Source organism: Scyliorhinus torazame, chromosome 29 (genome assembly GCF_047496885.1).
Source record: "Scyliorhinus torazame isolate Kashiwa2021f chromosome 29, sScyTor2.1, whole genome shotgun sequence".
In the NCBI taxonomy this organism is placed as follows: Eukaryota; Metazoa; Chordata; class Chondrichthyes; order Carcharhiniformes; family Scyliorhinidae; genus Scyliorhinus; species Scyliorhinus torazame.
The window spans coordinates 33091638-33103161 of NC_092735.1; the positions used below are offsets into that span (position 1 = coordinate 33091638).

The 11524-nt window shown below is 47.0% G+C and overlaps 1 protein-coding gene across 1 annotated transcript; it reads right to left on the reverse strand.

Annotated features, from left to right (window-relative positions):
- Positions 1-145: 145 nt before the first annotated feature.
- On the reverse strand, positions 146-11124 carry LOC140404022 (ferritin heavy chain-like). The gene is made up of 4 exons (XM_072492362.1): positions 10922-11124; positions 5595-5741; positions 3619-3744; positions 146-1992 (listed from the first exon to the last, which is right to left on the reverse strand). The coding sequence occupies exons 1-4, from the start codon at positions 11021-11023 to the stop codon at positions 1840-1842; spliced, it is 528 nt and encodes a 175-aa protein (XP_072348463.1). The 5' UTR covers positions 11024-11124; the 3' UTR covers positions 146-1839.
- Between the last annotated feature and the right edge of the window lie 400 nt (positions 11125-11524).

Consider the following 11524-nt stretch of genomic DNA (forward strand, 5'->3'; position numbering starts at 1 on the left):
AACCCACGCAGACACAGGGAGAACTTGCAGACTCCGCACGGACAGTGACCCAATTCTACCCGATCAAGTCACCAACAGGTAATGGAGGCAAGAACGTTTACAGCAACAGGTCATATTACCGAAAATAAACACTCAACAACAAAGCTTCCATGGCCCGGTTTTAATTGATAAATTCTTTGAATTACATTTGATGGCAGTGATTGCTTCGTTACTGGTTACAGGTCTAGTGATCTCTCTTGGCACGACATCCAAATTTTACACTGGCATCACCGTCTGGATTTTATAAAGTATATATCTTGTTACTTCTGGGGGAAGGGAGGAGGGGGTGTAAACACCAACATGGACCTTCTGGTCTGTTTCCATGTTGCAATTTTAGACCATAAGACCATAAGACATAGGAGCAGAATTAGGCCACTTGGTCCATCGAGTTGGATTGGATTGGATTGGATTTGTTTATTGTCACGTGTACCGAGGTACAGTGAAAAGTTTTTCTGCGAGCAGCTCAACAGATCATTAAATACATGGGAAGAAAAGGGAATAAAAGAAAATACATAATAGGGCAACACAACATATACAATGTAACTACTGGCATCTGGCATCGGATGAAGCAGACAGGGTGTAATGTAGTGTTAAAGAGGTCAGTCCATAAGAGGGTCATTTCGGAGTCTGGTGACAGTGGGGAAGAAGCTGTTTTTGAGTCTGTTCGTGCGTGTTCTCAGACTTCTGTATCTCCTGCCCGATGGAAGAAGTTGGAAGAGTGAATAAGCCGGGTGGGAGGGATCTTTGATTATGCTGCCCGCTTTCCCCAGGCAGCGGGAGGTGTAGATGGAGTCAATGGATGGGAGGCAGGTTTGTGTGATGGACTGGGCGGTGTTCACGACTCTCTGAAGTTTCTTGCGGTCCTGGGCTGAGCAGTTGCCATACCAGGCTGTGATGCAGCCAGATAGGATGCTTTCTATGGTGCATCTGTAAAAGTTGGTAAGGGTTAATGTGGACATGCCGAATTTCCTTAATTTGCTCCGCCACTCAATCATGGCTAATATTTTCTCATCCCCATTCTCCTGCCTTCTCCCCATAACCCCTGATCCCCTTATTAATCAATTTTGACAGGGTAGGACGAGGTTAGAGTCAACTGGGAGAGAACAGCTGTCAGTCATGCCCTCGATGTCAGGTCAAGTTGTGGGTGAGCGGCTTCACGCACACCTCTTCCAATTTTCCCTGCAACTGAGGGGCATCAAAGCTCAGTCATTGAGTACATTCAAGACTGAGATGGATAGGTCCGTGGACGCCACGGACAGGATTTTTCAGTCCGCTTGTCACGAGACCCGCAATCCCCAGTCAACGGATGTTTAGTCGGCTCGTCAAATTTTCCATCTCGCCAGCGACAATTCCTGCGGTGGGCGGGATCTGAAATTCTAGGCCTAAGGGAATCAAGAGATTTGAGTAGCTGACAGGAAAATTGAGGCGAGATGGAAGATCGGTCATATTAAATGGCAGAACAGGCTCGAGAGTCCACTTGGTCTACACCTGAGCATATGTCTTGTGCTTCTTATTGGCCTGTAACCGTTGGCAACATTTCTTCGAATGTGCGATGTGAGACATTTATTTATTCAGTCCAATTCCAGGGGTTTGTATTGACCTTGCTGCCAAATTAGACAACGAGAGCATTCATACAACCCAGCAATAGTAGCTGCAAAAGTAAACTTTGCTAAACAGTGAGACATTTTGTAACAGACATCAAATGGTAGAGAATTCTGGAACTAGTCAATATTTATTCGGGTGGGGGGGGACCTGGAGAACGTTTGTTGACAAGTCGATATTCCCGGGCTGTCGCGTTATCTACTCTGCCCCCAAGGTGTGCTTGTTGAACAGGTAATCGGCCGTGCCATTCTGGGGGGCACCGAGACGATGCAGGTTGGTGACGTGGTCCCCAAGTTTCTTGATGGTCTTCACTTGCTTTTCCAAATAGTGAGTCTCCAGGAAGTCACACAACTGGAAGAGAATGAAACCAGGCACAGTTTATTGTGCGCAAAGTATTAAATGCTTTGCGGCTGAAAAATAATCGCGTTGTTCAAGCGTGATCCACTCGGGGCAAATTATACAAGTTTGTTCATGCCTCGTATTGTGAGAGGAGCAAGGGAAATAGGTGCAGGTGAGGACAAAACAGCCCCTTGAACCCTGCTCAAGCAGACAATAAGATCATTCTTGACCTTTCATATCAACTCCACATTACTGCCCTATCTCCATATCATGCCCAAAGGTCTAACAATCTCAGTCTTGAATATACTCAACAACTAAACATCCATGGATCCCGGAGGTTGAGGATTCCAAAGATTCCCAATCCTATGAGTAAAGAAATTTCTTCTCACCGTATTCCAAAATGGCTGACCTCTGACCCTGAGACTATGACCCCCCCCCCCCCACCCCCACACCCCCCCCCCTGGCTCTCCACTCACCAGCCAGAGAACCAGCCTCTTGGCATCCACCCTGTCAAGCCCACTAGAATTCCGTGCATTTCAATAAGGTCATCCCTCATTCTTCTAAACTTCAAAGAATATAATCCCACTCTACTCAACCATTACAGGCCCATTCTACTCAAACAACGGATCTAACATCTGGTGTCAAACAAAATATTTCCTCCCTCCAAAAGCCCTTACGTTTTTGTTGGAGGTCCTGGGATCAGGACAATACGATTTCCCATGACCTCCCCGGAATATGAACTTCCCCTTTAAGGGGGTGGGGCTTTCCCTCCCCAGCTGCATAAAAACACGGCCCAGGTGCAGGTCGGGGAAAGAGACCCTTTGGGGAGTGGAGGAGTCTTCGAATTGTATTGAAATAAACCTCGTTGGTAATTTCTACTATAATAATAATCTTTATTAGTGTCACAAGTAGGCTTACATTAACACCGCAATGAAGTTGCTGTGAAAATCCTCTAGTCGCCACACTCCGGCGCCTGTTCGGGTACACAGAGGGAGAATTCAGAATGTCCAATTCACCTAACAAACACGTCTTTCAGGACTTGTGAGGCGAAACCGGAGCCCCCGGTGGAAACCCACGCAGACACGGGGAGAACGTGTAGACTCCGCACAGACAGTGACCCAAGCCGAGAATCGAATCCGGGACCCTGGTGCTGTGAAGCAACAGTGCTAACCACTGTGCTACCGTGCCGCCCAATTCGCCTATGCGTTCTACTTATCACCGAATTAACAGTTTTAGAACACAGCTGTCACCACGTTTGGCTAATTCCAAAATATTACATCTCCTTAGCCCACATCAAGTAAAGCATTCGGTTCACTTGTCCAAATAAAGAGTAGGCCGAACGGGGTAGCGCGTCTTCACATGTTGAGTTAAAATGAGATTAGAGAACCCAATGAGTTCTCTAATTTAGTAACTAATTGTGAAAGCTCCTGTGCCTTGTCGGCGCAGTTGAACTTACAACGAAAAGAGAACCAATTCCAAAACTGCACCCAATGCAGAATTCTGAACTCCTGGTAACAAGGAATTCGGAAATGGTCGCCGCATCAATTTTGGACATAAATCTAAATTTCTTTCCACCAACATCTTTCAGAATGCATGTTGAATTCCCAAAACCAGATTTTTTATTTTCTGAATACTTACATGCGGGTCTGATCTATCCTTGGACAGTTTGTATAGCTCCAACAGGCTTTGGTTAATGTTCTTCTCCAATTGTAGAGCACATTGCATTGCCTGAAGACCATTGTCCCAGTCTTCTTGATCTGGTCTCTAGACAGGGTAGTATAGCATGGTTAGTAGTAGTCAGATTTGCATTCAAGGAAGCACAAAATTCCATGGAATCCAGGTTATCGTTGAATCCCTATAGAAGGAGGCCATTCAGCCCATCGAGTCAGCATCGAGCCTCTGAAAGAGCACTCCACCCAAGACCGCTTCCCCACCCTATCCCAATAACCCCTCAAACTAACCTACACATCCCTGGACACTAAAGGACACTTGATCAATTGAGGCCAATCCTCCTAATCTGCCCATTTTGGACTGTAGGAGGAAACCGGAGCACCCGGAGGAAGCCCACACAGACACGGGGAGAATGTGCAAACTCCACACATTCGGTCACCCAAGGCCGGATTTGAACCCAGGTCCCTGGCGCTGTGAGGCAGCAGCGTTAACCACTATGCCACCGTGCCGCATTCAATTGGTTGATTCCAGGAATGAAGGGGGTGGCTTATGAAGAAATGTTCAGCAGGTTGGGCCTGTACAGTTTAGGAGGATGAGATATTGAAACATATGAGATTCTGAGGAGGGGTAGAAGGTGGGAGCATGTTTCCCCTCGTCTAGATCTAGGGGGCACCAGTTTCAAAATAAAGGGTTTCCCAGTTAAAACAGCGATGAGGGAGGAGGAATTTCTTCCTTCTGAGGGTCGCTTGTTAATCTTTAGACTTCTATAACTCAAAGTGGAGGCTGGGGCATTGAATATATTCAAGGATGAGTTGGACAGATCTTTGATCTACAAGGGAGCCAAGGATAACGAGGGTGGGCGGGCAGGTAGGGAAGTGGTGTCAACGCCAAGATCAGATCCATCAAGATCTTACTGAATTGTGGAGTAGGCTCGAGGGGCTGAATGGCCTGCTTCTGCTCCTATTTCTTATGTTCCTACATGGGCATCTTATCCATTGTCACAGCTAGCTTTATGGTGCGGGTAAATGCGTAGACTTTGAGGCGGTGGGCAGGAGCATTGTGGAATGAAAGCTTTCCCACTTTGCTTACAATTAGATACCAAAATCTCAAAACCCCACATGCGCTGTTCCAGTCGAATGGAAAGCAGAAATAACACGGAAATTCAGTGGTGAACTACATCAGAGGAGGAGACAGTAAGTGACTCAGGAAGGCAGTGCAGGAGACCCCATCTGGACACCCCCCTCGCAAACAGATATACCGCTTTGGACACTGTTGGGGAGGGCATGGCCTCTCAGGGGAAAGCAACAGCAGCCAAATCCATGGCACCGTGGGTGGCACTTCTGCCCAGGTGGGTGGGAGTAAAGCAAGTGGCAGGGTTATAGTGATCGGGGATTCAATAGTTAGGGGCACTGACAGGCAGGCAGAGGGCAGTGGGAGTCTGGAATTCGCTGCCCGAGTTGGTGGTGGAGGCAGAGAGTCCAAACTCTTCTAAAAAGAACCTGGATCTGCACCGTAAGTGCTCTAACCTACAGGGCTATGGATCGGGCGCTGGAAGATGGGATTAGAAAGGGCAGCTGGGCATCCGAGGGCTTGCATGGACAGGCTGGGCCAAATGGCCTCCTTCTGTGCTGTAACTTTTCTATGATTTCTCTGAAAACAGAGGAAGCACGGGACTTCTGTTACCAAAATGCTTATCCCAGGAGAGCAACCCACGGACGGTTCCCCAGTACCGCAGCCGGCGAGAACCATAAACAGCCATAGACTTTGGCGGTACTAGAGGCTCCCGACCTTTGAGACAAGTAGGTAGACGCTGAATCACTTGGTAGTACAGAATACGATTATTGTTGCTGAAAAGAGACGTGCTGTCAAAGTTTTTTACCCAGGACTCAACAGGACAGATGTCACGAAAGCACATTCCAAACAGTTGTTTTCTACACACTAACCTTGATATCCTGCAGGGCAACGTGACCTCCTCGCTGATTCTGAAATTTCATCAGCTTCTCCGCTTGCTCACGTTCCTTGTCTGACTGCTTCTTGAAGAACTTCATGAAGTTGTCCAGAGCAATGTCACCTCGGTCAAAGTAATATGACTGCAAAATAGTGGACGGGGAGGGGGTGAAAGATGAATGAAAACTGCATCCAGTGGGTTACTAAAATGAGATGATCTTCTTCCCAGAATAGAAGAATACAGAGGGGGCTGCAAAGCTTCCAACTTTTATCGTGCAACATGAATGTCACTGAAAAGGCCACCATTCATCACTAATTGCACTCGAGTAGGTATTGGTGAGGTACCTTCTCAAATTACTGCCGTCCATGTGGTGCAGGGGGCAAGTAAGAGATTGCAATGCGGCTGTAGTCACATGTAGGCCAGGCCATGTGAGATTGGCAGATTTCCCACCTCGGAAGGTCACTAAGGAACCAAATGGGGTGGGTTTTTTCACAATAATTCAGCAGTTTCATGATGATTATTGCTGAGTCTAGCATTTTATTCTAGATTTCTTAATTAATTGAAATTAAATTCTCCCTTCCGCCATGACGGGACTTCAACTGATGTCTCAAGAACATTAGTGGGGAGTCAGGACTTCTAGTCTAATAACATTATCATTATGTTACTGTTCCTTTGTTCCATGATAAACGTCTTATCACTGTTCTGCAAAATGTCTTTGGATTGGGGAATTAGCAAAATAAAATGTTTTGATTTCCCTGCATTTCTATTGTTCATTATCAAGAAATGAATGCTCTTTTAGAATCAGGAACATTTCAGTAGTATCTTGATGGGCGGCACGGTAGCAGTGGTTAGCACTGTTGCTTCACAGCTCCAGGGTCCCAGGTTCGATTCCCGGCTCGGGTGACTGTCTGTGCGGAGGCTGCATGTTTCGACGTGTCTGCGTGGGTTTCCTCCCACAGTCCAAAGATGAGCAGGTTAGGTGGGTGCTAAAAAAAAAAAATTGGTCCTTAGTGACCAAATGTTGGGTGGGGTTACGGGGATAGGGCGGGGGATCAGGTCTAGGAAGGGTGCTCTTTTGGAGGGTCGGTGTCGACTCGATGGGCCGAATGGCCTCCTTCTGCACTGTGGGGATTCTAAGATTATTAATGGTCAGCTAATTATCACAACACATATCAAAACAAAAATGTCCCTGCTCCCTCGGGTCTAGGGGTGCTCACCAGCTGTTATCATTTAGTCAGGTTCTGCCCATCTCAGAAACATATACCCGACCCTATCCATGCTACTGGGAATTCATACAATTAGCACACGCCCAAAATAGGTCAATGTCCATTTAATTACTAACAAGACTTTCTCATTCTCATTCAACTGTGACAGGACAGCCAGTTTTTAAAATGCACAGGCGTGGTCTGAGGTTCTCTTTGTATTAGTCGAAGCATTGGAGATGATTTTGACAACTTTAGGATCTGTTAGGTCAATACAAACTTATGAAGTAGGGGCGGAAGTAGGCCACCCACACTTCCAGCGTGCTCTGCCTCTCAATATCATCATGGCAGATCTAATTTTAACCTCAGCTTCAGGTACCTGCCCTCCCTCAATATCATTTCACCCCCTTGGTGACCAAATGTCTATTTACTTCTGCCTTATAAATGATCAGACTCATTCTCAACTACCTTTCGAGGGAGAGAGTTCCTAAGTCCAACAACCCTCGGAGAAGAAAAGAATCTCCTCACCTCTGCCTTACATGGGCGACTCCTTATTTTTAATCAGTTGCCCCTAGTTCTAGACTCTCCCACAAGAGGAACCATCCTCTCCACATCCACCCTGTCGATGCCCCGCAGGGTCTTAAATGTTTCAATCAAGTCACCTCTTACTCTTCTAAACTCCAACGGATGCACATCTAGTTTGTCCAATGAGAAAGGAGAAAAGGTTGTTCTCAAAAAACCAAGTTCCTATCAGCTGAGCAAGAAGAGGGAAGGATTATTTCAGGCAGTGTTGTCTCAGAGAGCTAAGATCAGGGGGCCAGTTTAGCTCAGTTGGCTGGACAGCTGGTTCGTGATGCAGCAACGTGGGTTCAATCCCCGTACCGGCTGTGGTTATTCATGGAGGCCCCGCCTTCTCAACCTTGCCCCTCGCCTGAGGTGTGGTGACCCTCAGGTTAAATCATCACCAGTCAGCTCTCCCCCTCAAAGAGCAGCCTATGGTCATCTGGGCGACTTTCCTTTACTAGGTAGACTTAGCTTTCTCTAAAACAAAGTTTCCAATTAAGGGGCAATTTAGCGTAGCCAACCCACCTACCCTGCACATCTTTGGGTTCTGGGGGTGAGACCCACACAGACATAGCCTTTTGATTATTTGTAACCATCTCAATACCCACCCACCCCCTCCCCACACCCCCCACCCACAACCCAGTGCTCTCTCTGAGCGAAGGTTAGGCCTCAAAATGTGTCCTTTTTCTAGAATTTTGTCCGTGTGACTCTCTGGTAAATTCAAGTGTTCAGAAGAAGAATTAAGCGTTTCCAGTTTAATGAGAAATGTATTTCTTCATGTACCCAAATTAACTCATGGATTTAGGGGGGCGGAAGGGGGGGGGGAGTGGGGGAGGGGGGGCAGTGTGGAATACAAAGTGGCAGAAATGGCCCCATTGACGCCAAATGAATCATGCCCAGCAGGTTCAAGCACCGGAGAATATCAAAGACCTGGCGCTGGGTCGACATCCCAAAACCACCCTCTACCAGCACTGTGGGTGTTCCTACGTCACATGGTCGGCCGCGGTTCGAGAAGGCAGCTCACCACCACCTTCTCAGGCTAAATTGGAGGGGGGAGGGGGGGGGGGAGGGGGGAAATGCCAGCAGGCCAATCATGCCCACATCCCAAAATAATTATTTTTCTAAAGAGGAAAGGGAGGAGAGGGAAATATACCGGAATTCAGGGATGAGGGATTTTCCCTAAAAGGCTAGGTCGCAAAAGCTGGGGTCGTTCTCCTTGGAACGTGGGTGATCTGATAGAGCTGGTCAAGATAATTACAGGTTTGGCTGGTAAAGTAAGAATTAGCTGATGGTTCTGCGGGACACAGATTTCTGGTTTTGAGCTGGAGGTTGGGTGGGGTGGGGGGGATAGGGGACAGAAACTTTAATGCAGCGAATAATACTGACTTGGGACTTGTTGCCTAGGAGGGAAGAGGAAGCAGAGGTGGTCAATCATTTCGAAAGGGAATATGACAGACTCGTCAGTCAAATATACTTACAGAAATATGGAAATAAAGCGGGGGGGGGGGATGGGGGGGGGGTCTTCAGCAGGACCGGACGATCCCGCTGGTAGGAACGGCTGGAAAATCCTGCCCTATGTCTCCATGACGTGCTCGGATCAGTACGTAAGGAGACGTAGCCGCAAATCTTCATATTCAGTAATTGTGATTAGATTGTCAACTCATTATATCGGGAAGAGTCCGTGGAATCCCTAAAGTGCAGAAAGAGGCCATTCAGCTGACGCACCGAGAAAAGGACTCTACCCTGGGCCCACTCCCCCACCCTACCCCCACGCCTGGATCATGGCCAATCCACTTAATCTGCAAATCTTTGGGCTGTGGGGTGGGGGGTTGGGGGGGGGGGGGGGGGGGTGACTGAAGCACCTGGAGGAAACCCGCGAAGACACGGGGAGAACATGCAGATTCCACAGAGACAGTCGCCCGAGGCCGGTATCGAACCTGGGACCCTGGAGCTGTGAGGCAGCAGTGCTAACCACTGCGCCACCTTGCCACCCTAGTTATTATGTAGAAGAATAATTTGGACCCGAAATGTTAACTCTGTTTCCTCTCTCCGCAGATGCTGCCAGACCTGTTGAGTTTATCCAGATTTTTCTGTTTTTATTAGAGCAGATATTATTGATGGATGATTACCAAGACATAACGACAAGAGTGACCCAACCTCCACCAGTTCGTGAGGTGACTAAATTAGTTCATAACATGACACGACCTATTAAGAGAAGACTGGATTTTTTTTCCCCCACTGATCAGTTGTTACTCTGTTCAGAATTTGGGAAAATTACATCCATAAATGATGGCTTGAGAATACACATTGCTTGAAAATGATCATTAGATGGATTGGCTTTGTTTTGAGGGGGATTTTCGATCAGCGGAGGATCTTCTTCCTTACGTCACGTAGGCAAATTCGTGGGTGTAAGGCAGCATGAAAGAAAAATAAATACTTGCATTTACATAGTTTCTTTTTTTAAAAATTCATTCTTGGGAAATGGGCGTCGCCGGCTGGGCCAGCGTTTGTTGCCCGTCTCTAATTGCCCTTGAACTGAGCAGTTTGCTCAGCCGTTTCGGAGGGGGAGCAGTTAAGAGTCAACCTCATCGCTGTGTGTGGGTCTGGAGTCACATGTAGGCCAGGCCGGGTAAGGACGGAGATTTCCTTCCCTAAAGGGCATTAGTGAACCAGGTGGGTTTTTAACAACAATCGACAATGGTTTCATGATCATCATTAGACTTTTAATTACAGATATTTCTTGGATTCAATTTCCAGCATCTGCCGTGGTGTGATTCGAACCCAGGACCGCAGAGCATTACCCCGGGTCTCTGAATTACTAGTCCAGTGACAATACTACTACGCCGCTTTACCCCACCGGGTAGTGCTTAGGAAGTGCTTTTTGACATGTGAAATGAAATGAAAATCGCTTATTGTCACAAGTAGGCTTCAAATGAAGTTACTGTGAAAAGCCCCTAGTCGCCACATTCCGGCGCCTGTTCGGGGAGGCTGGTATGGGAATTGAACCGTGCTGCTGGCCTGCCTTGGTCTGCTTTCAAAGCCAGCGATTTAGCCCTGTGCTAAACCAGCCCCGTATAGTCACGGCTGTGATGTGGGCATTCTGCAATTTATAATTACGTTTAATTTTTTACTGAAGACACAGGAATAAAAATTCCTAACTTTAGATAAACTGATCTGCAAGATTGATCAGCAAGATTAAGGTTTGACCATTTAACACACTCGTAATGTCCCTGGAATGTTAATTTGAGCAGGAGCTGCCTGACATTAGCTACAGTGTGAAACAGCACACCCAAGGATGAGTACATTAAAAACAGTTTCGACGTTCGGAATGCATTCTTCCCAGATTTTGTCATCGCCCCAAACAGTGGGCAACCGGAGTTAACCACATGGACAGGACCGGAAAATAATTATTTTCCAAACTTTAATCTAGGCAAAATGAAAACTTTTCCTGCAGGCCATCACGCTCTTTAAAGTGAAACGGTACTTTTTGAAAACACCTACATGAACTCACTCAAGCTTCAAGCTCAAAGAGATTTGCTTTGGGTGCAGAACTCACCATGGAGAGGTAAAAATATGAAGAGTAGAGTTCCATGTTGATCATGCGATTGACAGCACTCTCACAGTCCTTGTGGTAGTTCAAACGCATATTGTGGTCCATGCTGAACACGCTTTCAATGCAGGATAAAATAACCGATGTTCAAACAGTCTTCTGGCGTGACAGAGATCGCTAGCTGCAGCTGAGGGGCATTTCAGAGGCAGCAGTGTGAAAGTGTATCTCAGGCACACCTGAATTTATATTGTTCAGGTACAGCATCGGCTTTGACTCATAGGTTGCTGCGTGCTCTGTGTGAGGCAGCTCCTCCGGCCGATAGGCCAGCTGCTTTGGCTCAGGTGCTGACAGGAGGGAGGGATGGGACGATGGCGCGAGGGATTGGAAGTGAGTGGCACGTCTGCTTGGCTGCTTCCTAATTCTCTTCTTGCTGCCTAATTGCTCAGGAGGTCTCCGCATGGAGAATCTCAAAGTCTTCCCTTCTTATTTTAAACTGTAAGGCTAAAAATTAATTTGTGATGGCCTGCAGGAAAATTTTTTATTTTGTCATTTTGCCTAGATTAAAGTTTGGAAAATAATTATTTCCTGGTGAAATCAGCAGGAAAGGAA